General features: G+C 42.1%; 1 protein-coding gene across 4 annotated transcripts; it reads right to left on the minus strand.

Annotated features, from left to right (window-relative positions):
- Positions 1–1,546: 1,546 nt before the first annotated feature.
- Positions 1,547–24,761, minus strand: CIAO2A (cytosolic iron-sulfur assembly component 2A). Of its 4 annotated transcripts, XM_055098777.2 has the most exons (6): positions 22,622–23,264; positions 18,247–18,340; positions 17,674–17,838; positions 10,091–10,140; positions 4,480–4,525; positions 1,547–2,013 (listed from the first exon to the last, which is right to left on the minus strand). In XM_055098777.2, the coding sequence occupies exons 1-6, from the start codon at positions 22,622–22,624 to the stop codon at positions 1,916–1,918; spliced, it is 456 nt and encodes a 151-aa protein (XP_054954752.1). In that variant the 5' UTR covers positions 22,625–23,264; the 3' UTR covers positions 1,547–1,915. The 4 variants fall into 4 exon arrangements, 3 of the variants coding, with proteins under 3 accessions (XP_054954752.1, XP_003827996.1, XP_008951519.1); XM_003827948.5 differs by lacking the exon at positions 18,247–18,340 and having other exon boundaries at positions 22,622–24,761; XM_008953271.4 differs by lacking the exons at positions 10,091–10,140; positions 18,247–18,340 and having other exon boundaries at positions 1,875–2,013.
- Positions 24,762–24,788: the final 27 nt, after the last annotated feature.

A 24,788-nucleotide genomic window follows, 5' to 3' on the forward strand; every position in this document is an offset into this window, starting at 1 on the left:
AAATTATATGAAATTCAAATTTGTGTCCATAAAGTTTTCTTGGAGTGCAATCATGCTTATTTGTTTACAGACTATCAGCTGCTTTTGTGCTACAAGGGCAGAGTTGAATAGTTACAACAGAGCATATGGCTTGAAAAGCCTAAAATATTGCCTATGTGGCCCTTTTCCAAAAACGTTTCCTAACCCTTGCCAAACATGGACTAGATAACACTACTTCTGACTATATATGTACCTCTATTTTTCACTTCTATGTAGATACCATTATGATTAATAAAGTTTAAATTCATTTTCTAATATAATTAATGCAGTAGATGTTAGTTTTTTGACCCCTCTCACTCTACTATAGAATTCCCACCATGTGAGTCTTGCTGGGGGGACAGAGTCCACCTCCCCACACCAAAGGTCAGATTTTCTTTTCTCCTGCCTTCTTGGCAGCCAGGACATGGACATGTGACTTGAGATCAGCCGACTAGAGATCTCAGCTAGGACTAGGAAGCTGGAGTGAGTCACACAAAAATGAGAAATCACTCTGGCAGTAGCGGAGACAATAGAAGTCACATCTAGCTTCCAGGAGCAGCAGGGCCAGCAGTTCAGGTGACTCCTGTAGCAATGATCCACTTGGAGTTGCATGTCAGTAGTGTCCTCACCAGACAGTCCCTAAGGCATGGTTTTGTCTTTGGACCTGCTGCCCGGCTTCTGTTTCTACTTGGCCAGGACGAGCTCAGGCACTAGATAAAACTGAGCCCGAATCACTCACTGCCTGGAGCAGAGAGAAGCTGAAGGTCCAGGCTAATAAGTATGAGCTCCAGGAGGACAGACAATGGCTGATGTATCTTTGTGTCCTTGGCACCCAAGACAGTGCCTGGGTCCAGACTTTGGGAGCTAGGCAGTTCTGGATCAGGAGTTCACTCACATGGTTTGCAAATTGGTGCTGGTTGTTGTTGGGAGGCCTCAGCTGCACTCCGTGTGGAATTCTCCACAGGGTGGCTTGAGTTCTCGTGACATAGCAGCTGGATTCCTACAGAATAAGCAATCCAAGAGCCTAAGGTGAAAACAGCAATACCTTTTATGATCTAGCCTCAGAAGTCACCCATTGTCACTCTGCCATTCTTTATTAGCCACACCCATCAGCTCCAATTCAATATGGAAGTTAACTATACAAGGGCATGAATACCAGGAAGTGAGGATCATGGGGGCCATGTTGGAGGCTACTATACTTCACATGACCATTAACCCCTAAAACAAACCAAATGAAGGACAGATAAAGTGCGGACCATACATTTAGGTTGGTTTAATCAAAACTTCTTTGGTGGACTTCTTGATCTTCAAAATTGTGTATGTCATCTAGCCTTCTCCACATTTGTTCCTTATCTATGAAAGGGTCCAGGACTCTCCTTGGAAGGAAGGTAGGCCCAATCTTAAGGGTTCCTTTTGGTTCTCAGATCTCTGATTCTACAAAATAATCAGCAAAAATAAAGCTTTGAAGATATCTTTTAGGAGTTGACATTTACACTGGAATTTACAATTCAATAAAAACAGTGAGTCATTATAAGAATCATCTGCTTATTTATTTTACAGAGTAATGATTTAAATTGAGTATATTTGGGCACAGTAGATATTTGACACGAAAAGTAGTTGTATCAGAATGAGCATCAGAAAAATAGCAACTCATCTTACACATAATAACTAGAAAATATTATTCTGTCTGATCATTTAAGTGTTACAAATCCTGAGAATGTTATACATTGAACAAATTAGGTACTACCTTATAATTAAATCTCGCTTGGAAAGAATCCTTTAAAAAATGCTCTGAGGTACAAATCACCTATGTATTAAACATGAGTCTCTGACATTATACAAAGAGTTTAAACAAATATATCAAACAATTACAGGCCAGTGGCTCTTAAAACAGCTATCAGTCAGGTTCAAGGACACACTGTTCCACAATTTCCCGTAAGTTGGGGTTTTCCATTGCAGCTGCCACTCGCTCTTTGTCATTTATCTGCTTATTGACTGAAAAATACACAGACAAAAGTTAGCAGAAGAACTGTGTCAATATACAGCACCAGACAGTATTTTTATTAGCCTGCTGAAACAAAAACTTTAACTCCTTGAGAACTTAAACCTGTTTTTGGCTAATTACTCATAATGTAATTTCCCATCTAGAAGGCAGACTTAAGAGAAAAATATCTACTAGAATTCTACTACTTACCACATCTATTTTTTTCTTTCCAGTCTTTGTCCATACACATATTTTTATACAGTTACATTCAGAGTAAATATAATTTTGAAAATTGCTATTTTTTCCCCCATAAGCCTGTATTTTAAACTACAGGGTTATTTAACATGGTAAAAGTCTTAAGTGTTCTAAAGTAATTATGAAGCCTATGCTACAATGAATACCTTTAAACATATAGCCTTCTTTTTGGAAATATTCTCAAAAATGGGATTATTTTTAAGAGTATGAATATTTTTATGGTGTGATTCATATCATTGATTTACTTCCCAAAATTACTCACCAGTTTATATTGTCAACACCAATACATGAGCTATCAGTTTGGCAACAATACCTGGTATTATTATCATTGTTATTATTATTCTTTGAGACAGGGTCCTGCTCTGTCATCCAGGCTGGAGTGCAGTGGTGCAATCATAGCTCACTGTAACCTCCAACTCCTGGGCTCAAGAGATCCTCCTACCTCAGCCTCCCACAGGCATGAACCACCACACCTGGCTAATTTTCAAATATTTTTGTAGAGACAGGGTCTCACCATGTTGCCCAGGCTAGTCTTGAAATCCTGGCCTCAAACTCCTTCCCTCAAGGCATTCTCTCGCCTTGGCCTCCCAAAGTGCTAGGGTTACAGGTGTGAACCACCATGCCCGGGCAATAGCTGGTATTATTTAATAAAAACAAATACACATATATACGTACATAAAACAGGAGATGGAAAACGGCTCAATATTATTGTTATAATTTGCATTTCCTTGACTAATAGGAAAATAGAACATTTTCCATGTGCATATATTAGTTCTTCTTGCATGAATTTCCTGTTCATGTCTCTTTCTATTAATCTACTAGATCTTTTTTTAAAATTAGTTTGAATGGATCTTCATATAATAAAGGTATTGGCCCATTATGTTTTCTGTAATTAGCTAACAGCATTCTTAATAGAAGAGTTCAAAAGAGAGACGACTATATTCTTAATGTGGATTGAGTTTTCTGGGCTGCTGCTAAAATGTCTCATGTAGAAGACACACAAACATACACATATTCCTGTGAAAATATTTTCAATTTAGTTTCTTCCTACTACAATGTAGGCTCCACAAAGGCAGGAATGTATCTCAAAGGCTGAACTGTACCCACACATAGAAGGCACTTAATAAATTCTTACTAAATGAAAAACAAGAATCATAAGACTTAATACTATTGCTGCTGTAAAATCCTATCATTCAAGGAATTTCAAAACGATAACCTGAGTGGATTTAGGGTACCTAAACTCTTATTTTTCTAAATTACAGGTAGAAGCCCTCAGCTCGTGGGGTTTAAAGAAATTCAGCCCACAAAGAGTATAATAATCTACATGTCTAGAACTATAAATAGGGCATGGTTTTTAACAGTTTTCATGACAGTACCTAAAAAGTTTCCTGGATAGGCTGTTCCTCTGGAAGCAGCAGGCTTCCCTCTCTATAGCTCTCTTTTACGTAGGAGATTTTGTGTGTCTCTCTCCAGCCCTGTGTATGCCTTTCTGAGTCTTCTTGGTATCTATCTCACTGTTGCTCTTCCTCTATTATCTCTTTCTTCCATTCCTCTGCTATTTTTTCCCACCTTCTCAATTTACTTAGTGATGAAACTTAAGTACAACATGCCTTTTAAATGTATTTCTCATTATTTGCACTCTATCATTTGTAGATTAAAAACATTAAAATTATGTTTTTAATGTAACACAGGGATCATACAGAACATTTTGTTTTTTGCTTTTCCCAAACCCCACTTCTGCTATTTTTAAGTAGCTACTGACTGATTTCTCTCTGTAGGCCAGAGGGCCTCTATATAAAAAAGGTTCCCCACTCCCATTCTAATATACTAACCCAGAGAGACAGCACCTACCCCAAGATTCACTAAAGCTCTACTTGCTAGACCTTCAATTTCAAGTACACAGCTCTCTATCCTGTCACCAAAGAAAAGAAGCCTACTTAGAGCTCATAAGTCAAGGTCCCTAGCACTGGATATTCTTTACAGATGTGTAGCCACTGGCCTAAACCAGTCAACATCCGTGGGCTCTAGTGCACTCGGAGTCCACTGCAAAAATTACTTCTTTGAAATGCCTAGGTTTCCTCACCTAGGAAGGAAGAGCCAATAACCAATTGTGCACTTTTTTGAAAGTAACCCAGTATATTCTTGGCTGGCGGAAGAATCCAGTATCCAAGATAAAATACTATCTGAAGTTGTTTTTCAATTATGTTTCAACATTCACTTACTGTCTTCTTCTGTTGAGTGGGTTCCTTCAGAAATGTAGATTTCCAACTGGAAAGTGGGAAAAAAAGTAACAGAAAAAACATTAACGCATCCTAAGATAAGAGAGTGAAGTGGAATGTACAGTAAATTCAAACATCTAGGGATGAGTGCCCAAATCCTGTTTCTTTTTTTTTTTTTTTGAGATGGAGTCTCACCCTGTTGCCCAGGCTGGAGTGCAGTGGCATGATCTCGGCTCACTGCAATCTCCGCCTCCTGGGTTCAAGCAATTCTCCTACCTCAGCCTCCCAATAGCTGGAATTACAGGCACACGCCACCACACCCAGCTAATTTTTGTATAATTATTTTTTTTTTAGTAGAGATGGGGTTTCGCCATGTTGGCCAGACTGGTCTCAAACTCCTGACCTCAGGTGATCCGCCTCGGCTTCCCAAAGTGTTGGGATTACAGGCGTGAGCCACTGCGCCCAGCGCCCCCCAAATCCTGTTTCTAACATCAGAGACATAGGGACAAATCCCTCACATCCTTCTCTAAAAAAAAAAAGGACTGAAATGAGTAGGATTTTTTATTTTGTTCACCTGGAAAAGGCCTGCAGGTGGTATTTCCATTAATTTTTTTATGAATACACAAAAATATCATTTTACACAAATGAGATCTCATATGTGTGGTTTTACTTAAGAATATCTCTTTTCTGCACTCTACTTCTTCCCGACTCAGTATCTAAACTTCCTCCTGCCCTGCCACTGACTCAGGAAATCTACAATAACAATCTAGTGTGGTTTCTTCCATATTCTTCTCTTTACCCACATAATCTTACACAGATTTTACACACACACACCCCCACATATCAGGGTTGGAAGTTTCTTCACATTGCTTGTTTTACAAAAATGGGATCACAATATAGTTTTCAGCATCCTTCTTTTCTCATTCATTATTATCATGCTAAATTTATTCTCAAGTATAATACTGCTTAAGCTATCCCTCCTGGCTCTGCTGCACCTATAGACATGAGCTACCCTCCAAGACCCAGAGCTTTTAAGACAACCTACAAAATTATTGCAAATCCTGTGGTAAAGAGAGTATGCTGTAATAAAGACGTCTACTTTCCAGAGAACACTGGAACATATGAACTAATTTTTATTTACTTATTTACTACTGAGATAAACATTTCTCATGAGTGAGAAAAATCATAACTTATTATAGTTAAAAGGGACCTTAAAGGTCATCTAGTCCAATCTTTTTTTTTTTTTTTTTTTTGAGACAGGTCTTACTCTGTCGCCTAGGCTGGAGTGCAGTGGCGCGATCATGTCTCACTACAGCCTCGACTTCCTGGGCTCAGGTGATCCTCCCACCTCAGCTCCCACACTCCCACCCCTCTCCTCCCTCGTCTCTATTTTTTTGTAGAGACAGGGTGTGGCCATATTGCCCAAGCTGGTCTTGAATTCCTGAGGTTAAGTGATCTGCCCATCTAGGCCTCCCAAAGTACAGAGATTATAGGCGTGAGCCATTGCACCTGGCCCCAATCTCTTTTAAAAAACAAAACAAGCCGGGCGTGGTGGCTCATGCCTGTAATCCCAGCAATTTGGGAGGCCGAGGCAGGCGGATCACGAGGTCAGGAGATCGAGACCATCCTGGCTAACACAGTAAAACCCCAACTCTACTAAAAATACAAAAAATTAGCCGGGCGTGTATTACCAGCTACTCAGGAGGCTGAGGCAGGAGAATCCCTTGAACCCGGGAGGCGGAGGTTACAGTGAGCTGAGACTGCGCCACTGCACTCCAGCCTGGGTGACAGAGCAAGACTCTGTCTCAAAAAAACAAAACAAAAAAAAACACCTTTCTCCTAGTAGCAAAACACTCTTATTCTAGACCTCAAAGCAACAGGTATAGAATCACTCTATACTGACTTACTTCAGTTTAAAATTACACAGGACTCATTATTCTAAAAGTGATAAAGGGGAAAAGGCAGCATTTATGCAGCTATTCCTATATGAACTATACTTCAGGGTAACCAATTGATGAGGGGAGCTGTTACCAATAATGGGACAAACTGAATTTATAGGCCTCTGATGTGATGCAATGAGAACACATTTATTCAGTATTCTTGCCAAAAATGCACAAACTGAATCTAACCAGGAAACATCAGAAAACTCAATTTGAGGGACAATCTATAAAATATCTGGTTTACATTCTTCAAAAATATCAAGATCATGAAATAAAGGCTAAGGAACTACTCCAAATTAAATGAGACTAAAGAGACATGGCAACTAATGCAATGTATGATGGGGGAGAGGAGCAGAGCCAGGAGGAGGGACCGCCATGAAGGATGTTACCCATTGGAATACGTGCTGTAGATGAGATGACAATACTGTATCAATGTCCTGGTTTAGAAATTTATACTGTGGTAATGTAAGAGAATGTCCTTGTTTTCAGGAAATACATCCTATAGTATTTAGAGTAAGGGGGCATTACAAATGCACTCAAACATTTCCAGAAAATATGTGTATGTGTGTGTGTGTGTGTGTGTACATATATAGAGAGAAATTAATGATAAACCAAATGTGGCAAAATGTTAACAATTAGTGAATCTGAATCTGGGTGAAGGATATATGGAATTTCTTTGTACTATTCTTCACTATTTTATTTCTTTTCTTTCATTATTTTCATTTCAAATAAAAAGTTAAACATTGTAATTAAAACAGTTAAAAATGAAAAATAAAATTTACAGGGCATCATAAACCACTAGTATAATAATTTATTAATTTACTCAATTTAAGACATATTTATTGAGCTCCAAATATGTATAAGATCATAGTAGGAACAAAGAGATGTATCATATATGAATCTTGACTTCAAGAAGCTGACAGCTGGTCAGGCGTGGTGGCTCATGCCTGTGATCCCAGCACTTTGGGAGGCTAAGGCGGGTGTATTACCTGAAGTCAGGAGTTCAAGACCAAACTGGCCAACATGGCAAAACCCTGTCTCTACTAAAAATACAAAAATTTAGCTGGGTGTGGTGGTATGCGCCTGTAATCCCAGCTATTTGGGAGGCTGAGGCAGGATAATCGCTTGAACCCAGGAGTCAGAGGCTGCACTGAGCTGAGATCACACCACTGCCCTCCAGCCTGGGTGACAGAGCGAGATTCCATCGCAAACAAAAAAAAAAAAACAAAAAGAGAGAGAGAGACATTGACAGTCCAGGAGGGAAGATGAAAAACAAACAGAACACAAGTTAGAAAAGGACACTCTCTACATCAGAAGACAAAGAAAGAGCCACGGGGCTGGGTGCAGTGGCTCACGCCTGTAATCCAAAACACTTTGGGAAACCAAGGCGGGAGGACTGCTTGAGCCCAGGAGTTCAAGAACAGCTTGGGCAACATAGTGAGACTCTGTCACTACAAAAAATAAAATTAGCTGGGCATGGTGGCATATACCTGTGGTTCCAGCTACTTGGGAGGGTAAGGAGGGAGGCTCACTTGAGCCTGGGAGATCAAAGGTTCAGTGAGCTGTAATCATACCACTATATTCCAGCTTGGGCAACAGGGTGAGACCCTGTCTTTAAAAAAAACAAAAAGAAAGAGCCACGGCAATTCAAAAAAAGAAATAGCTTTAGTTACAGAAATCAGGACTAGTAATATGGAAAGGTGAATACAAAAAAAAAAAAAATTTAAAAGATAAATAAAAATTCATCTTAAAAAGAAGAAAGAAATCAGGACTGACATCATGGAAAATAAAATAGTATTTCACTGGGCCTTAAAACGTGGGTAGGATTTGGCCAGGCCCAGTGGTTCATGCCTATAATCCCAACACTTTGGGAGGCCAAGGCAAGATGATCACTTGAGCCCAGGAGTTTGAGACTAGCTTGGGCAACAAAGAGAGACCTCATCTCTACCAAAAATTAAGAAAAAATTAGCCAGGCATGGTGGTGCACGCCTGTAGTCCTAGCTACTTGGGAGGCTGAGCCTCGGAGATAGAGGCTGCAGTAAGCAGTGATCACACCACTGCACTCCAGCCTGGGAGACAGAGCAAGACCCTGTCTCAACAGCAAACAAAAAAGATGTGTAGGATTTGAACATATGAGATGGGAGGAAGGGAACTCCAAGTAGAAAGGGTACTCTGTGTAAAGGCTAGGTAGCAGCCAGGTAGAGAAGGCATATTGCCCAGCAATTACAAGAGGCAGTAAGAGACAAGGCCGAATCATTCACGAGCTATAACCAATTACTATAAATTAACTGTGATATCCATATTCTTGGTCAATAGTAGGGTTAAAAACATCTTCCTCAGATTATCACACCAAAAGCACAAGTTAAAAAATTAAAAACAAATTAGACTTTATGAAAATTTAAAACTTTTGTACTGTAAAGGACACCATCAAGAAAGTGAAAAGGCAACACACAGAATGGGAGAACATATTTGCCAATCATATCTGATAAGGGACTTGTATTTAGACTATATAAAGAACTCTTATAATTCAATAATAAAAAGACATCCTTATTTTAAAATGGGCAAAGGATCTGAATAGACAGCTCTCCAAAGATATACAAATGGCCAAAAACCACATGAAAAGGTTCTCAACATTATTAGCCATCAGAGAAATAAAAATCACAACCACCATGACAGCAGGGTGCAGTGGCTCATGCCTATAATCCCAGCACTTTGGGAGGCCGAGGCAGTGGATCACTTGAGGCCAAGAGTTCAAGACCAGCCTGGCCAACATGGTGAAACCCTGTCTCTACTAAAAAAAAAAAAAAAATTAGCCGGGAATGGTGGTACATGCCTATAATCCAAGCTGCCTGGGAGGCTGAAGCACGAGAATCACTTGAACCCTGGAGGCGGAGGTTGCAGTGAGCCGAGATTGCACCACTGCACTCCAGCCTGGCGACAGGGCAAGACTTTGTCTCAAAAACAAAAACAAGGCCAGGCACAGTGGCTCATGCCTGTAATCCCAGCACTTTGAGAGGCCGAGGCGGGTGGATCATGAGGTCAGTTCAAGACCAGCCTGGCCAATATGGTGAAACCCCGTCTCTACTAAAAATACAAAAAATTAGCTGGGCGTGGTGGTGGGCACCTGTAGTCCCAGCTACTCGGGAGGCTGAGGCAGGAGAATTGCTTGAACCTGAGAGGCAGAGGTTGCAGTAAGCTGAGATGGCGCCACTGAACTCCAGCCTGGGTGACAGTGAGACTCTGATTCAAAAAACAAAAACAAAAAACCATCACTTCACACCCACTAGAATGCCTGTAATCAAAGATAATAATAAATGTTAGCAAGGATGTGGAGAAGTGGGAACGCAGAATGGTGCAGCCACTGTGGAAAACAAACAATTCTTCAAAATGTTAAACACAGAGTTACCATAGGACCGGGCGATTCCACTCACAGGTGGAAAAGAAATGAAAATATATGCCTACACAAAAACTTATACATGAATGTTCATAGCAGCATTACTCATAATAGACAAAAAGTAGAAACAACCTAAATGTCCATCAACTGAGTAACAGACAAGCAAAAACCACTGAATTGGTACACTTTAAATACCTGAATTGTGTGGTATGTGAATTATATCTCAACAAAGCTGTTTTACAACAACAACAACAACAAAAAAAAAATACATCTTTCTTACCTTATGTTTAAATGGTAAACATCGCTGAAGTTTTACTCTTAAGCACAGCCCTGTGGAGGGAAAATCACACCTCCAATTACCTCTTTATTGCTTCTTATTGGTTCTTGAAAAAGCATACAACTGCGTTTATGTGCCCCCATACAACACAGTTGCTGAAAACAGCTTTGGCTCAATCCAGAGCAGAGCTCCTTTGAGGCTGGTACCACGCTAGGAAATTTAATATATAATCTTACATATTCCTTAGGATAATCCAATAAGCTATTACTAATCCCCTTCTACAAATTATTAAACCAAAGTCACAACGTAACTTCCTCAAGGTCACTGAGTTACAATAGTGGCAGAATTGGGATTGGAACCTCTGACCACTGGAAAGCCCAGGCCATTTTTACTACATCAGTTGGCCTTCCAGCAAAAGTTAATTAACTCATTAAGCTTTTTTTTTTTTTTTTTTTTTGAGACGGAGTCTTGAACTGTCGCCCAGGCTGGAGTGCAGTGGCATGATCTCGGCTCACTGCAACCTCCGCCTCTCGGTTCAAGCAATTCTCCTGCCTCAGCCTCCCAAGTAGCTGGGATTACAGGCGCACACCACCACACCCAGTTGATTTTTATATATTTTTGGTACAGATGGGGTTTCACCATGTTGGCCAGGCTGGTCTCAAACTCTTTACCTCAAGTGATCCGCCTGCCTTAGCCTTCCAAAGTGCTGGGATTACAGGCATGAGCCACCCCACGCGGCCAATTCAATTAACTTTTTAAAATGCCCCACAACAGGCCAGGACACGCAAAAAAATAAAACAAGTCAAAGCCATTTTTAAAGGGCCACATAAAACCTCTCAAATTTGTAATCCTTTATGCCTGCAAGGTACAAATACAGTAACTTCTTTAAAACAAGTTCCACTGAAGTTCAGTTTATCATCCCATGCTAAGACACATCAACAAAACCTCAAACCATACAGCAATACAGCAAGATATAATTGTTAGACTACCTATCTTTTAGGGAGGTAATAACTTGGTTTTGGTTTTCTAAGTACCATTTGGTTTTCTAAGAGAATTTTTTGAAAAATCCCAAAACAGGGAAAAGGATTAGATGAGATATAATGAGGTGGTGCCTGCCACAGGGTCTTTATTTACTTATTTTTTTGAGACAGAGTCTTGCTCTGTCGCCCAGGCTGGAGTGCAGTGGCGAGATCTCAGCTCACTGCAACCTCCACCTCCTGGGTTCAAGAGATTCTCCTGTCTCAGCCTCCTGAGTAGCTGGGACTACAGAAGCACGCTACCACACCCACTAATTTTTGTATTTTTAGTAGAGACAAGGTTTCATCATGTTGGCCAGGCTGGTCTTGAACTTCTGACCTCAAGTGATCTGCCCGCCTCGGCCTCCCAAAGTGCTGGTATTATAGGCATGAGCCACCGCGCCTGACCTTATAGAGCCTTGAACACAGTAGTTCTATAATAAATATTAGAGAATTCTAAAGAAAATATATCATTTCCTTAAGAGGGTCTCTCTTCAGAGGATCTGCCTTAAAGCATATCTGGGAGAGTTCCTCTTCCCCTGGCCCCACCATTGTCTCCTTAATTTGTTATCTGTGTACTGTCTGAATATCCTCATGTATTTTAGTCACTATTGGTAGGTGTTTTACAATTCGCAAAGCACTTTTTTGAGCATCATTATCCTCAAGAGAGGTAGTACAGCATAACTGAGATACTTTGGGTTTCAAAAGTAGCTTCACTGCATACTCGCTGTGATCCTGCATAAGTTACTTAATCTCTCTGAACTTCAGTTTCCTTATCTGCAAAACAGGTATTATAGTATCAGCTGGGCAAGGTGGCTCATGCCTGTAATCCCAGCACTTTGGGAAGCCAAGGCGGGAGGATTGCTTGAGCCCAGGAGTTCAAGACCAGCCTGGGCAACATAGCAAGACCCCATCTCGAAAAGTAATAATAATAATAATAATAATAATAATAAAACATTAAAAATATATATAATATCACAATATATACGGTTGCTATGAGGAATAACCTGTTATGCAATGTGTTTAAAACAGTACCTGACACATAAGTGTACAATAATAGTATAAAAATAATTACTATAAATAGTAAAAAATAATAGTATAAGATATTACTATTTTATACTATTTTATAATTTTCATTTTACAGCCAAGAAACCAAGGTAAGTGATTTAACATTACTTAGCTAACAAGTGGCAGAGGTAGAACCCAAACCTACACCTTCTGACCTCCAAACCCTAAGACCCTTCCCATTGGACCGCAGCTGCCTTCAGCCATTCTTATCTGGAATAAGTCACCACAAATGATTATCAACTTGTTTCCCTGCCTTACCCTCTTGTTCCCTTGGAGTCTTCCTTGTCAATCACTTACCAAGGTAACACTGAGTAGGTGATACTCTTACTCAGGCACCTTTCCAGGCTAGGACTACCTGCTCGGGAGGAATATCTGTTAACACATCAGACAGACGAAGGCCTCTCTCAAGTTTTCCAGCTGTGTTGACTGAACAAAACTACTAAGATACACTATTATACAATTCTCTAAAAAGCCAATAGGCCGGGCATGGCAGCTCACACCTGTAATCCCAGCACTTTGGGAGGCCGAGATGGGCGGATCACTTGAGGCCAGGAGTTTGAGACTAGCCTGGGTAACATGAAGAAACCCCATCTCTATTGAAAATACAAAAAATTAGTTGGGCATGGTGGCACGCGCCTATAATCCCAGCTACTTGGAGGCCGAGGCACGAGAATCGCTTGAACCCAGGAGGCAGAGGTTGCAGTAAGCCAAGACAGCACCACTGCTTTCCAACCTGGGCAACAGAGCAAGACTCTGTCTCAAAAAAATAAATAAATAAATAAAAATAAAAAATAAAAAGCCAATGGTCTTAGCTGAAATGCATAACAAAAGGGCTAAGACAAAACTTTATAGAGGAAGTGTACAGATCTGAAATATCAACTATAATCTAATGTTAGCACCCTTACAGAACAGTTTTTATTTCATGCACTCTCCTGATATTTGTCCACGTACACATTTTTCTATAACTGCAATCACGATGCAATTTGAACTTATTCAAGCTTTTTCATGTTTTTTTTCTTTTTTAAGAGATTGCTAGTTTCAAACTCCTAGGCTCCAGTGATCCTCTCGCCTCAGCCTCCCAAAGTGTTACAATTACAGGTGTGGGCCACCACGTCTGGTGAATATTTTCTTCTATAAAATTAGTTCCTTAATTCCTGCGTCAAACAGTATAAACTTCCAAATAGGGATTTACCAATATATACCATGAGGCTTCAAAATACTTACATAATCTAACCCAATTATTCCACGTATAGGAATTTATCCTGACGCAATAATGAGATATATAAAAATATATATATAAGGCCAGGCACGGAGGCTCACCCCTGTAATTCCAGCACTTTGGGAGGCCAAGGCAGGTGGATCACCTGAGGTTGGGAGTTAGAGACCAGCCTGACCAACATAGAGAAACCACATCTCTATTAAAAATACAAAATTAGCCAGGTGTGGTGGTGCATGTCTGTAATCCCAGCTGCTTGGGAGGCTGAGGCAGGAGAATCGCTTGAACCTGGGAGGTGGAGGTTGTGGTGAACCAAGATCATGCCATTGCACTCCAGCCTGGGCAACAAGAGTGAAACTCCGTCTCAAAAAATAAATAAATAAAAATATTTATATATAAAGTTGTTCGGTCAGGCGCGGTGGCTCACACCTGTAATCCCAGCACTTTGGTAGGCCAAAGAGGGCAGATCACTTGAGGTCACAAGTTCGAGACCAGCCTGGCCAACATGGTGAAACCCCGTCTCTACTAAAAATACAAAAATTAGCTGGGCTTGGTGGAGGACGCCTGTAATCCTAGCTACTCAGGAGGCTGAGGCGGAGAATCACTTGAACCTGGGAGGTGGAAGCTCCAGTGAGCCAAGATTGCGCCACTACACTCCAGCCTGGCCAATAAAGTGAGACTCTGTCTCAAAAAATAAAATAAAATAAAATAAAATAAAGTTGCTCATCACAGTATTATTTACAATTGCAAAAGGCTAGAAGTAGTCCAAATGGTTACAAAACTTCTGATGTATCAATATGATTAGCATGTAACCTATAACTATATAATTAAAGAATATTTAATGATGGCCAGGTATGGTGGCTCATGCCTGTAATCCCAGCACTTGGGGAGGCTGAGGCATGTGTATTGCTTGAACCCAGGAATTTGAGACCAGCCTGGGCAACATGGCAAAACTAGCCAGGCATAGTGGCACCTGCCTGAAGTTCTAACTTTTCAGGAGACTGAGGTGGGAGGATCACTTGAGCCCGGGAGGTGGAGGCTGCCTGCAGTGAGCCGAGATCGTGTCATTGCATTCCAGCCTGGGTGACAGAGTGAGACCCTGTCTCAACAACAAAAAAAATTTAAAAAAAGAAATATTTAATGAGAAAAATAATTCATGTATTTCATGCTATTACTTAACTCTTACGACTCTATAGATATCCTTAATATTCCTATTTTACAGATAAGGAAACTGGGTCTTGGAAAGGTTAAGTAACTTGCCCAAGCCCAGAATACGGTACAGCCAATAGACCTGGAATTTTAGCCCAGAGCATATATTCTTTTTTTTTTTTGAGACGGAGTCTTGCACTGTAGCCTGGGCTGGAGTGCAGTGGCGTGACCTTCGCTCACTGCAACCTCCGCCTCCCGGGTTCAAGCGATTCTCCTGCCTCAGCCTCCCACGTAGCTGAGATTACAGGCGCCCGCCACCACGCCTAGCTAATTTTTTGCATTTTTGGTAGAGACAGGGTTTCACTATGTTGGCCAGGCTGGTCTCAAACTCCTGACCTCGTGATCTGCCTGCCTCAGCCTCCCAAAGTGCTGGGGATTACAAGAGTGAGCCACTGCACCCAGTGACATTCTTTCATAATAGCTGGGTTTTTTCTTTATGCTTTTGTGGGGTATCAAAATTACTGCCAATAAACATGTTACTTATATAATTTAAATAAATGTTAATTTTAAAAATGAATTTGCTGGCTGGGAGTGGTGGCTCACACCTGTAATCCCAGCACTTTGGGAGGCCGAGGTGGGCAGATCACCTGATATTGGAAGTTCAAGACCAGCCTGGCCAACGTAGTGAAACCCCATCTCTACTAAAAATACAAAAAAAATTAGCTAGGCGTGGTGGCGGGCACCTGTAATTGCAGCTACTTGGGAGGCTGAGGCAAGAGAATCGCTTGAACCCGGCAGGCGGAGGTTGCAGTAAGCCAAGATTGCACCATTGCGCTCCAGCCTGGGTGACAAGAGTTAAACTCCAGCTCAAAAAATAAATAAATAAATAAATTTGCTATAGGTTCTTGAACTCTCCATTTAAGAACTCTTATATGTCAAAATATTTTAAGACACCCCCTCCACAACACCCACAGCAGTACTTTCAGTATCTGTTCGTTCACAAATTGTCCAATGACCAAAAATAACCATGCATTCAACATTCAGTAATGCTTTTTCTAGCAATGGGATTTTTTTTTTTTTTGAGACAGAGTCTTACTCTGTTGCTTAGGCTGGAGTGCAGTGGCGCAATCTCAGCTCACTGCAACCTCCACCTCCCATGTTCAAGCGATTCTCCTGCCTCAGCCTCCCAAGTAGCCGGGATTACAGGTGCGTGCCACCATGCCCAGCTAATTTTTGTATTTTTAGTAGAGATGGGGTTTCACCATGTTGGCCAGGCTGGTCTTGAACTTCTGACCTCAAGTGATCCACTGCCTTGGCCTCCCAAAGTGCTGGGATTACAGGTGTGAGCCACCATGCCAATGGGAATTTTTTTTTTTTGGAGATGAAGTTTTTGCTCTTGTTGCCCAGGTTGGTGTGCAATGGCATGATCTCAGCTCACTGCAACCTCTGCCTCCCAGGTTCAAGTAATTCTCCTGCCTCAGCCTCTCACGTAGCTGGGATTACAGGTGTGTGCCACCATGCCTGGCTAATTTTGCTTTTTTTTTTTTTTTTTGGGAGATAGAGTCTCGCTCTGATGCCCAGGCTGGAGTGCAGTGGTGCAATCTCGGCTCACTGCAAACTCCGCTTCCCGGGTTCACGCCATTCTCCTGCCTCAGCCTCCTGAGTAGCTGGGACTACAGGCACCCGTCACCATGCCTGGCTAATTTTTTGTAGTTTTAGTAGAGACAGGGTTTCACCATGTTACCCAGGATGGTCTCCATCTCCTGACCTCGTGATCTGCCCGCCTCGGCCACCCAAAGTGCTGGGATTACAGGCGTAAGCCACCGCGCCCGGCCTAATTTTGTATTTTTTTTAGTGGAGATGGGGTTTCACCATGTTGGTCAGGCTGGTCTCAAGCTCCTGACCTCAAGTGATCTACCCACCTTGGCCTCCCAAAGTGCTGGGATTACAGGTGTGAGCCACCACACCCGGTCACCAATGGGATTTTAATAACCACAATAATACCTATGGATTCACAGACCTCCAGTCCCTCAAGATGTGGCCTATATGGTGGAAACCACTAGTAGAGGGAACCCAGATCAACCAGTGAGAAAAGACAGAAATCACAATAGTGGAAATAATAACGAAATAGCGACCTTTTCAATCTTTTTTATAAACTTGTTGCTTTTTAATAGGTGAGATAGTCCCATGGTTTGAAAATGTAAAAACATAAAAAGCTATAAAGTCTCCCTCCCACCCTTTCCCCCATCTGCCCAGCTCCCACCACCACTATTACCCGCTAACACCCTTATAGCTATTCATTTATGTATTAATATTATTCAGGCATATGCAATCAAATACAAATGTATGTTTTTGCTTTTTTTACACAAGTGATAGCAAAATGATACTTGCTTTTATTTCTTAACAGTATGTCATAGAGATCTCTCCATATCAGTACATGCAGAGCTTCTTCATTCTTTTTTATAGCTGCATAGTATTCCACTGTTTATATTCACCATCAATGATTATTTAATCAATCCCCTACTCATGAACATTTGGTTTGAAATAAAATCCCTTTATAACAAAGCATATGTTCAAAGACATTTATTGTACCTGCTAACAAATCCAAAATACTGGGAATCCAACCTCCTACCAGGACTTCTACCCATACTATGTAGAAGCCAGAAGAGTCACTGAAAGGAGATGGTGATGGAAGCAATGCTAGTCTGACACCACCCACTCCAACCTCCAGAACTGAGGAAAAGCACTGGCCCACATGCACTCTCCATTAATTGTGGGCATATATACCTGGGAGGGGCAGCCTGACATAACTAAAGGAGAAGCAGATTTGGAGTCAGGAGACCTGGGTATGAGCCTTAGTTTCACCATTTCCTGGCTACCTGATTCTGTGCAAGTCACTTAAACTCTCTGAGCTTCAGGTTCCTCATCTGCAAAATGAAGATAATAATATTTTAACTCAACAAGCTAATTGTGAGGACTACAGAAGATGAATACACGAACATACTCTGTAAACCATAAAGTGTAATACATACACTGTATGGTTTTTCAACAATGATGTAAATTGTTATTATGGGTCAATATCAGCAAGAATAACTTAGAATTTATATAAATATACATGTATGTACAGAAAAACTTACCAATAAGAGTCGCCAAAGAGCAATGAGGTACTGTTGGCGTGAATCTGATAATAACCAGATATTCTTCTTCATTTATCTCCTGAACTTCCACACAACTTTCCGAGACCACTTCCAGTTCTTCTAAAGTATTGGGCTTTTCTGGGTCCCGGATAGTTCTAATCAAATCTAAAGAATCATCAGAGATAAGATATTCTATTAAAACATGACTATTCTAAATAAAGATGATTTTGCCAGGCCTAATTTAAGCACTGACTTCTCTTACATTTAAGCAAATACTACAGCAACTCCCAGGTTTCTGACAGAAATTTTCACTACTGGTTTCCTCTTGAGAAAACTGTTTTCTTGGATTATAAGACCACATCCAGTTTCTCTAATCGGACATTGCAGAGAAAATATAATAAGAATGGAAACAGTGTCATGGAAGCTCAAGAGGAAGAAATAACTTTCAGCTTGAAAGAATGTGGTTATCAGGCTTTATAGGAGCGGAATCTGAATCAAGCCTTGAAAAATAGGTAACATTTCAATATTTGACATTTAAAGTGAAGGAAAGTAGCTGGGCAAGGTGGCTCATACCTGTAAACCAACCACTTTGAGAGGCAAAGGCGGGAGGATCACTTGAGCTCAGAAGTTCGAGACCAGCCTCAGCAACATAATGAGACCCCCGTCTCTACAAAAAATACACACAAAAATTAGCCGGGTGTAGTGGTGCAGGCCTGTGGTCCCAGCCACTCAGGAGGATCGCTTGAGCCCAGGAGGCAGAGGTTGCGGTGAGAGCGGAGATCGTGTCACCGCACTCTAGGCTGGGCAACAAAGCGAGACCCTGTCTCAAAAAAAAAAAAAAAAAAGTGAAGGAAAGTAAAGTAAAGAAGAAGAACCCTAGTTTGCCTGGAAGCAGGCATAAGTGAAAGGTGTTTTAGAGTATGAGATTTGGGTCTGACCATCAAGTGTCTTTTACAGCCAGCTACCGGCAATAGCAAGTCCTCAAGAGGTTTGAGACAAGTGACATGGACAACACTGTGCTGTCAGCTGGTAACTCATCATCAGCTGCTAGACTCAGACTAAAAAGCAGAACCAATGATACCAGCTAAAAACACCAGGCCTAAAATAGTATCTAGGACAACACTGGCAGAACTAAAAGAAACAGAACGAGGAAGAAATTTGGGTGGGGCATAGAGCAAATGAGTTCAATTTCACACAGAATGATTTTGAGGTCCTTAAGGGGTTATCCAATGGAGTTTTCTAGCAAGTGGTAAACTGTAGCATAGGGTTTAAAACAGCATCAAAGCTAGAGCGGTTGTCAAACCCACAGGATTCACAAAGAATAAGTAGAACCTTGGCTGAACATTGGAATTACCAAGAATGTTTCAAAACAAACAACAAGGCCGGGCGCAGTGGTTCAGGCCTATAATCCTAGCACTTTGGGAGGCTGAGGCGGGTGGATCGCCTGAGGTCAAGAGTTCGAGACCAGCCTGGTGAACATGGTAAAACCTCGTCTCTACTAAAAATACAAAAATTACCCAGGCGTGGTGCCAGGCGCCTGTAATCCCAGCTACTTAGGAGACTGAGGCAGGAGAATCACTTGAAACCAGAAGGCAGAGGTTGCAGTGAGCCGAGATCCCGCCATTGCATTCCAACCTGGGCAACAGAGCAAAAACTCCGTCTCAAAAACAAAAACAAACAAACAAAAAAACCTGATGCCTGGGCCCCAATTCCAGAGACTCTGATTTAATTGGTTTGCTGGCCTTTGAGTTTTAAAAATTTCTCGGGTTGTTCTTAGGTACAACCCAGTATGAGAATCAGTGGTATAAAGAAAAAAGAGACCCAACAGATCCATGCGAAGCACCTAACTTAGGGATCAGAATGAGAAACAAAAGCAAAAAGAACTAGAGGGAAGAGAGGGATGGTTAATAACATTAAATGCTGCAGAAAAATTCAGGCTCATGAGAGCTAAAACAGGTCTTTCATTTGTCACCCCAGCCAGCTGTAAGAAAGCAGTTTCAGTAGAGAGGGGGTGGGCTGAAGCCAGCTTGCAAAAGGGGAAGCAAGTAGGAACTGAAAATGTCTTCCTAGGGCCTTAGCTGGGAACGGAGGGACAGGAAAAGGACAATGACTTTATAAGGAAGCTAGAACAATGACAAGGATAAGGGCAACTTTGAGAAGAGAAATTGAAAATATAAGTTGGGAGGAGGGGAGACTGGTAAAATAAGCAGAAGGGAGTGGGATCAAATATTTAGAAGTCTCGGTTGGCCTTGGAGAAGACAAGATTTCTTTCTTACTCTGAGGCTGGAGAAAGAGATGAAGGAAAGGAGAACAATAAGGAGAAATGGTGAGGTAGAAAGGAAAGGAGCAGAATTTTACATAGAATGTGCTTGAGGTTCTCAAATCTGAAGTTTTGTTTTATTATTTATCACACAAAATTATATGTAATCAGAAATGCAACTGGGAAAAACAAGAACAAATTCTATTTTCTCTTTAATTTGCTCCTGGGCTTGTCACTTGATTAGAAACAGAATTTTGCCACACATGATGGCTCATGCCTGTAATCCCAGCACTTTGGGAGGCTGAGGCAAGTGGATCACCCACCTGAGTTCAGGAGTTCAAGACCAGCCTGGCCAACATGGCAAAAACCCGTCTCTACTAAAAATATAAAAATGAGCCGGGTGTGGTGGCATGTGCCTGTAATCACAGCTACTCAGGAGGCTGAGGTAGGAGAATCACTTGAACCCAGGAGGCTGAGGCTGCAGTGGGCCAAAATTGTGTCACTGCACTCTAGCCTGGGTGACAGAAGAGACTCTGTCTCAAAAAAAAAAAAAAAAAGAAAGAAAGAAAGAAGCAGAATTGGAAAACATAGGCAAGAAAGTCGACAAAGCTTCTCTTTCACAGAGCTGTGTTATCATGGGACTTAGGGAAACAGAGTTTTCTGAAAAGGAATTTTCTGCCTCTCATACTAGGCTTTCTCCCCATAAGGCTCATTTAATTGTATTTATTCTTTATATGCCACTAAACCCTGAAATTAAATATCATCCTTATTAAACTTCTCTAGTTTTCTAGTTTCTAGATTTGAGAGGTTTGGCTTTACTTCTTTAAAAAGAAAGAAGGGCCGGGTGTGGTGGCTCATGCCTGTAATCCCAGCCTTTGGGAGGCCGAGACAGGCAAATCACTTGAGCTCAGGAGTCCAAGACCAGCCTGGGTAACATAGCAAAACCTCATTTCTACAAAAAAATACAAAAATTAGCTGGGCATGGTGGTGCATGCCTATGGTCCCAGTCAGTCAGGAGGCTGAGGTGGGAGGATGGCTTGAGCCCTGGAGGTGGAGGCTGCAGTGAGCAGTGATTGCACCACTGCACTCCAGCCTGATTACCAGAGTGAGACCCTGTCTCAAAAAAAAAAAAAATTTAAAAGAAAGTTCTCCTCATATTACTCCCCACACTAACATTCTTCCACAGCTCTGCACTATTAAAATTCTTCATTTATATTTAAAACCTTCAGTATCCAACTGCATCCCACTACCTAGAACAATGTTCAACCACATCTCCACCTTTAACCACAAACCCTATCCTATAGCCCCATCTATCTGTCATTTCCTATCTTCTTACCTCCATGCTTTTAAGTTTCCTCTTAGTATGCCCTCTGACCCTCTACATATCTAGATCCTAATTATTCTTTGAGGCCCAACTCAAGTGGCTCCTTCTCTTTATTTCAAAGTCTTTCTAGATCCCCTCAGTCAGAGACTAGTATCTCCCTTTCTCTGAATTTCTGTATCTCTTATTCAGTCTACAGCCTTCTATTACATACTCTATTTTTGCATATATGGGTTTCCTTCAATATCAGTTTGAAGACTAGAGTCACTCTCTTCCAAAGTTGTATCTCCAGTGCCCTACCATCCCTAGATTATGTGGACAGAGATCTGGCAGGACAGGGATGTGGTCTGCTTTGTGGAGATCATTTCACTCACAATTATCATCTGCCTGGAGGCTGATTAGGTAAGTCCTGCCTCTAGTAAGAGAGGTCAACCAGATTAGCTCCCAGAGTATTTCCTAACCCTGGCTTCCTTCTACTGGCCTATAATCCTTACTTGAATTATATTTGTATTCTATGGTTAGATCTCTCAATATTATATCCAGTCTTTTCGGTTTTCAAAAACAATACAACATAATTAAAAAAACAAACAAACAAAAAGTTGTAAGGCAATTGTGAAGTGGTGGAAAGTGCATTACGGTTAGAACCAGTAGACACAGCCTTTGCTTTTTGGCTCTGTTCCTTACTGGCAGTGTGACCTCCAGGTAGTTCTTTAACCTTTGTTTCCTCATTTGTACAATAAAGATGGCCCCAAGGGTTAAACAGAAAATATTTAATATGCAACATGGAAGAGTGTGTATGTGTGTGTGTGCGTTATGTGTGTGTACACAAGGCCTCGCTACAAGAAGCCAATCTCGTTCTCTTCTTTCGGGGACCTCTGCTTACTGACTTTGCTGGATAGAGTGGCTGTGACCTTGGGCCAGTCCCCAACTCGACTGTCACCCAAAAGCGCCCTCAGCGGTAGCAAGAGTGCGTGTCCAGGAGCTAGAGAAGGAGGCTCTAGTAGTGCAATCAGGCCAGCTTTGCTTCCTAACCAGGCACCCTAGACTTGTGGTCTCCCCACAAGTCTTGGAATGGTTACTAAGACGTAGGCCACACGTGGAGAATGAAGCTTTTAAGATCTCTGGGTTCGGCTTGCCCCAGGTTTACGAAGAGCCCAGTTCCCAGAAAGACCCACACCCCCCACGTGACTTAGGACCCCGAAGAAAGCGCCTGCTACGCCCCGGACAAGATCTGGCCAAAAACAAACAAACAAACAAACAAAAAAAGGTCTCCCCTCCCAGCCCTCAGGTGAGGCCATCATCCCCGCACCCCTCAGCTCCGGCCTGCACCTATAACGCCAAATGCTGCGCTGGGTAAAATTAATTACCATAAACCTCTAGCGCTTTCTCTTCCATGATCCGGGGCTGCCGGGCAGCTCCCGGCTCAGAGAGGCCGGAGAGCCACAGGACTCTGCTCAGCGTCCAGGAGAGCAGCCCGGACACCCGCTGCATCTTCACGCTCAGCCATCCCTGGCGACTGTCCCAATCGCGCCACCGTCTCTCAGCAGCCTCGGGATTGATCAACTTCCTGGTCTTCAAATGGGCCGAGACAAGCCTAAAGGTTCAGGAGAGCAGAGAATAGGCGGGGCCAGACGGAGTAGCTCGAAGGACCTAGGGAAGGGGCCTCAAGGACTACAAGTTCCAGCGTGCTTTGCTCGATTTCGGCGGGACAAAAACAATCTTCGCGGCTCGTCAGCACATTGCATGCTGGGATGCGTGAGCTATTTTCTTCGGAAGGCAGCGAATTGTATTCTGGGACTTGTAGTGTCCGCCTGGTAGAAGTGGATGTAACGGTCTGTTAACCGCGACTGACTCACTCAGTATCCGTGATAAGTTAAAGATGAATCCTGAAGGGGTAGGGGAAAGGAGATCTTGAGTTCTAGTGCTGGAGGAGGTTTCCAGCACGGAGACTCTTTACAGTTATTTCTCCGCGGGATCCGCTGACAGCCAACGTCTTTCTTACTTCCTGATCGGACAGGAAGTAGGTTTCAGTTGCTGTGAAAAGGGATGTCATGGGAAGCCAGTGAGGTAGTCAGGCATGGCATGGGGAGGGCTTTTTGGCTTTCTCGTCTCCTAAGGGACTCAGTCCAGCACAGCTTCCCACCTTTGAACGAATATTTCTGCTAATGGCCTCCAAAGACAACTCAGAACATAAGTTTTCCCGTGTCTAATGTGTACAGTGGTAACATAATGGAGATCGCCATCCTTAAAAGTGTATCTTGGCCGGGCGCGATGGCTCACGCCTATAATCCCAGCACTTTGGGAGGCCGAGGCGGGCGGATCACCTGATGTCAGGAGTTCGAGACCAGCCTGGCCAACATGGGCAAACCCCGTCTCTACTAAAAAATACAAAAATTAGCTGGGCGTGGTGGCAGGGGCCTTAATCCCAGCTACTTGGGAGGCAGAGGCAGGAGAATCGTTTGAACCCAGGAGGCAGAGGTTGCAGTGAACCAAGATCGAGCCATTGCACTCAAGCCTGGGGGAGAAGAGCGAGACTTCCCTCAAAAAAGAAAAAAAAAAAAAGTGTATCTTAAGCCCTCTGGTGTTCGTGGGTGTGATGGATGCCAGTAACAAAATCGATTTTATTTTATCCATCCATCCCTCCGATCAAATTTATAGGTACTAATTTGCCATAGGTGATCCATAGGCATGGAAGATACAAAGATAAAACGCTGCCCCTGCCTTCAAACAGCTCACATGACCTGTGAGGGAGTCCATCCCTGAATTTGCAGTTACAACCAAACTAACTAAACCTCTTGTCAAAGTTGGTGACAAATGCCATTTCTATTGAAAAGATAGGATTATCTTGCAGAATTGTCCCATGCTAACATGCCCATTTATCTTTAAACTCCAGTCTTGTTTGTCTAGTTAATGTAGGCCTTAGGATCACCAGACAATGAATTGCTTAGGTCCCAAGGAAATTTTGGTCAGGGTTCAATAATTTCCCTGCCGTCTATTCCACTCCACTTACTCCACAGCAATTGAGAGGATAATCCTAACATTTTTCCAGCCAAATCTAGGACACTGAGGTCTCACTTCATCTGTGAGGCCTCCCGACTTCTCCAAGCAGAATTGATTATCTCTTTCCCTGTGCTCCCACAGGACACCATAGCATTGAACATGTCGAACTGTCGATTAAACACCTGATTTCTGTATCTGAAACTCACAGCAAGGTGCCAGGCATACAGTAGATGCTCAGTATCTGTATTTCTTAATGAATTAACTGAATGTTGCTCAAGAAATAAGTGGTGAAGCTTTCTTCTAGTCTTGTTCAGATACCTCAATCGAAATATTTATTGACTCTCTGTGAGGGCATTGTGCTTGGCATGAGTAGATGGCATGTAGAGGTTTTCAAACATTTTAGTGACACTCCTTCATTCAGACGAACTCTTAGAAGCCTGTTGGATAAAGCTATCCAGAGCACAAAGGGCCCTAGGAACCTCAGCAGCCCCCAACTCCTACTTTTCTGCCCCTTTGGCCCCACTCGTTAATATC

The sequence above is a fragment of the Pan paniscus genome, chromosome 16, assembly GCF_029289425.2.
Source record: "Pan paniscus chromosome 16, NHGRI_mPanPan1-v2.0_pri, whole genome shotgun sequence".
Lineage (NCBI taxonomy): Eukaryota > Metazoa > Chordata > Mammalia > Primates > Hominidae > Pan > Pan paniscus.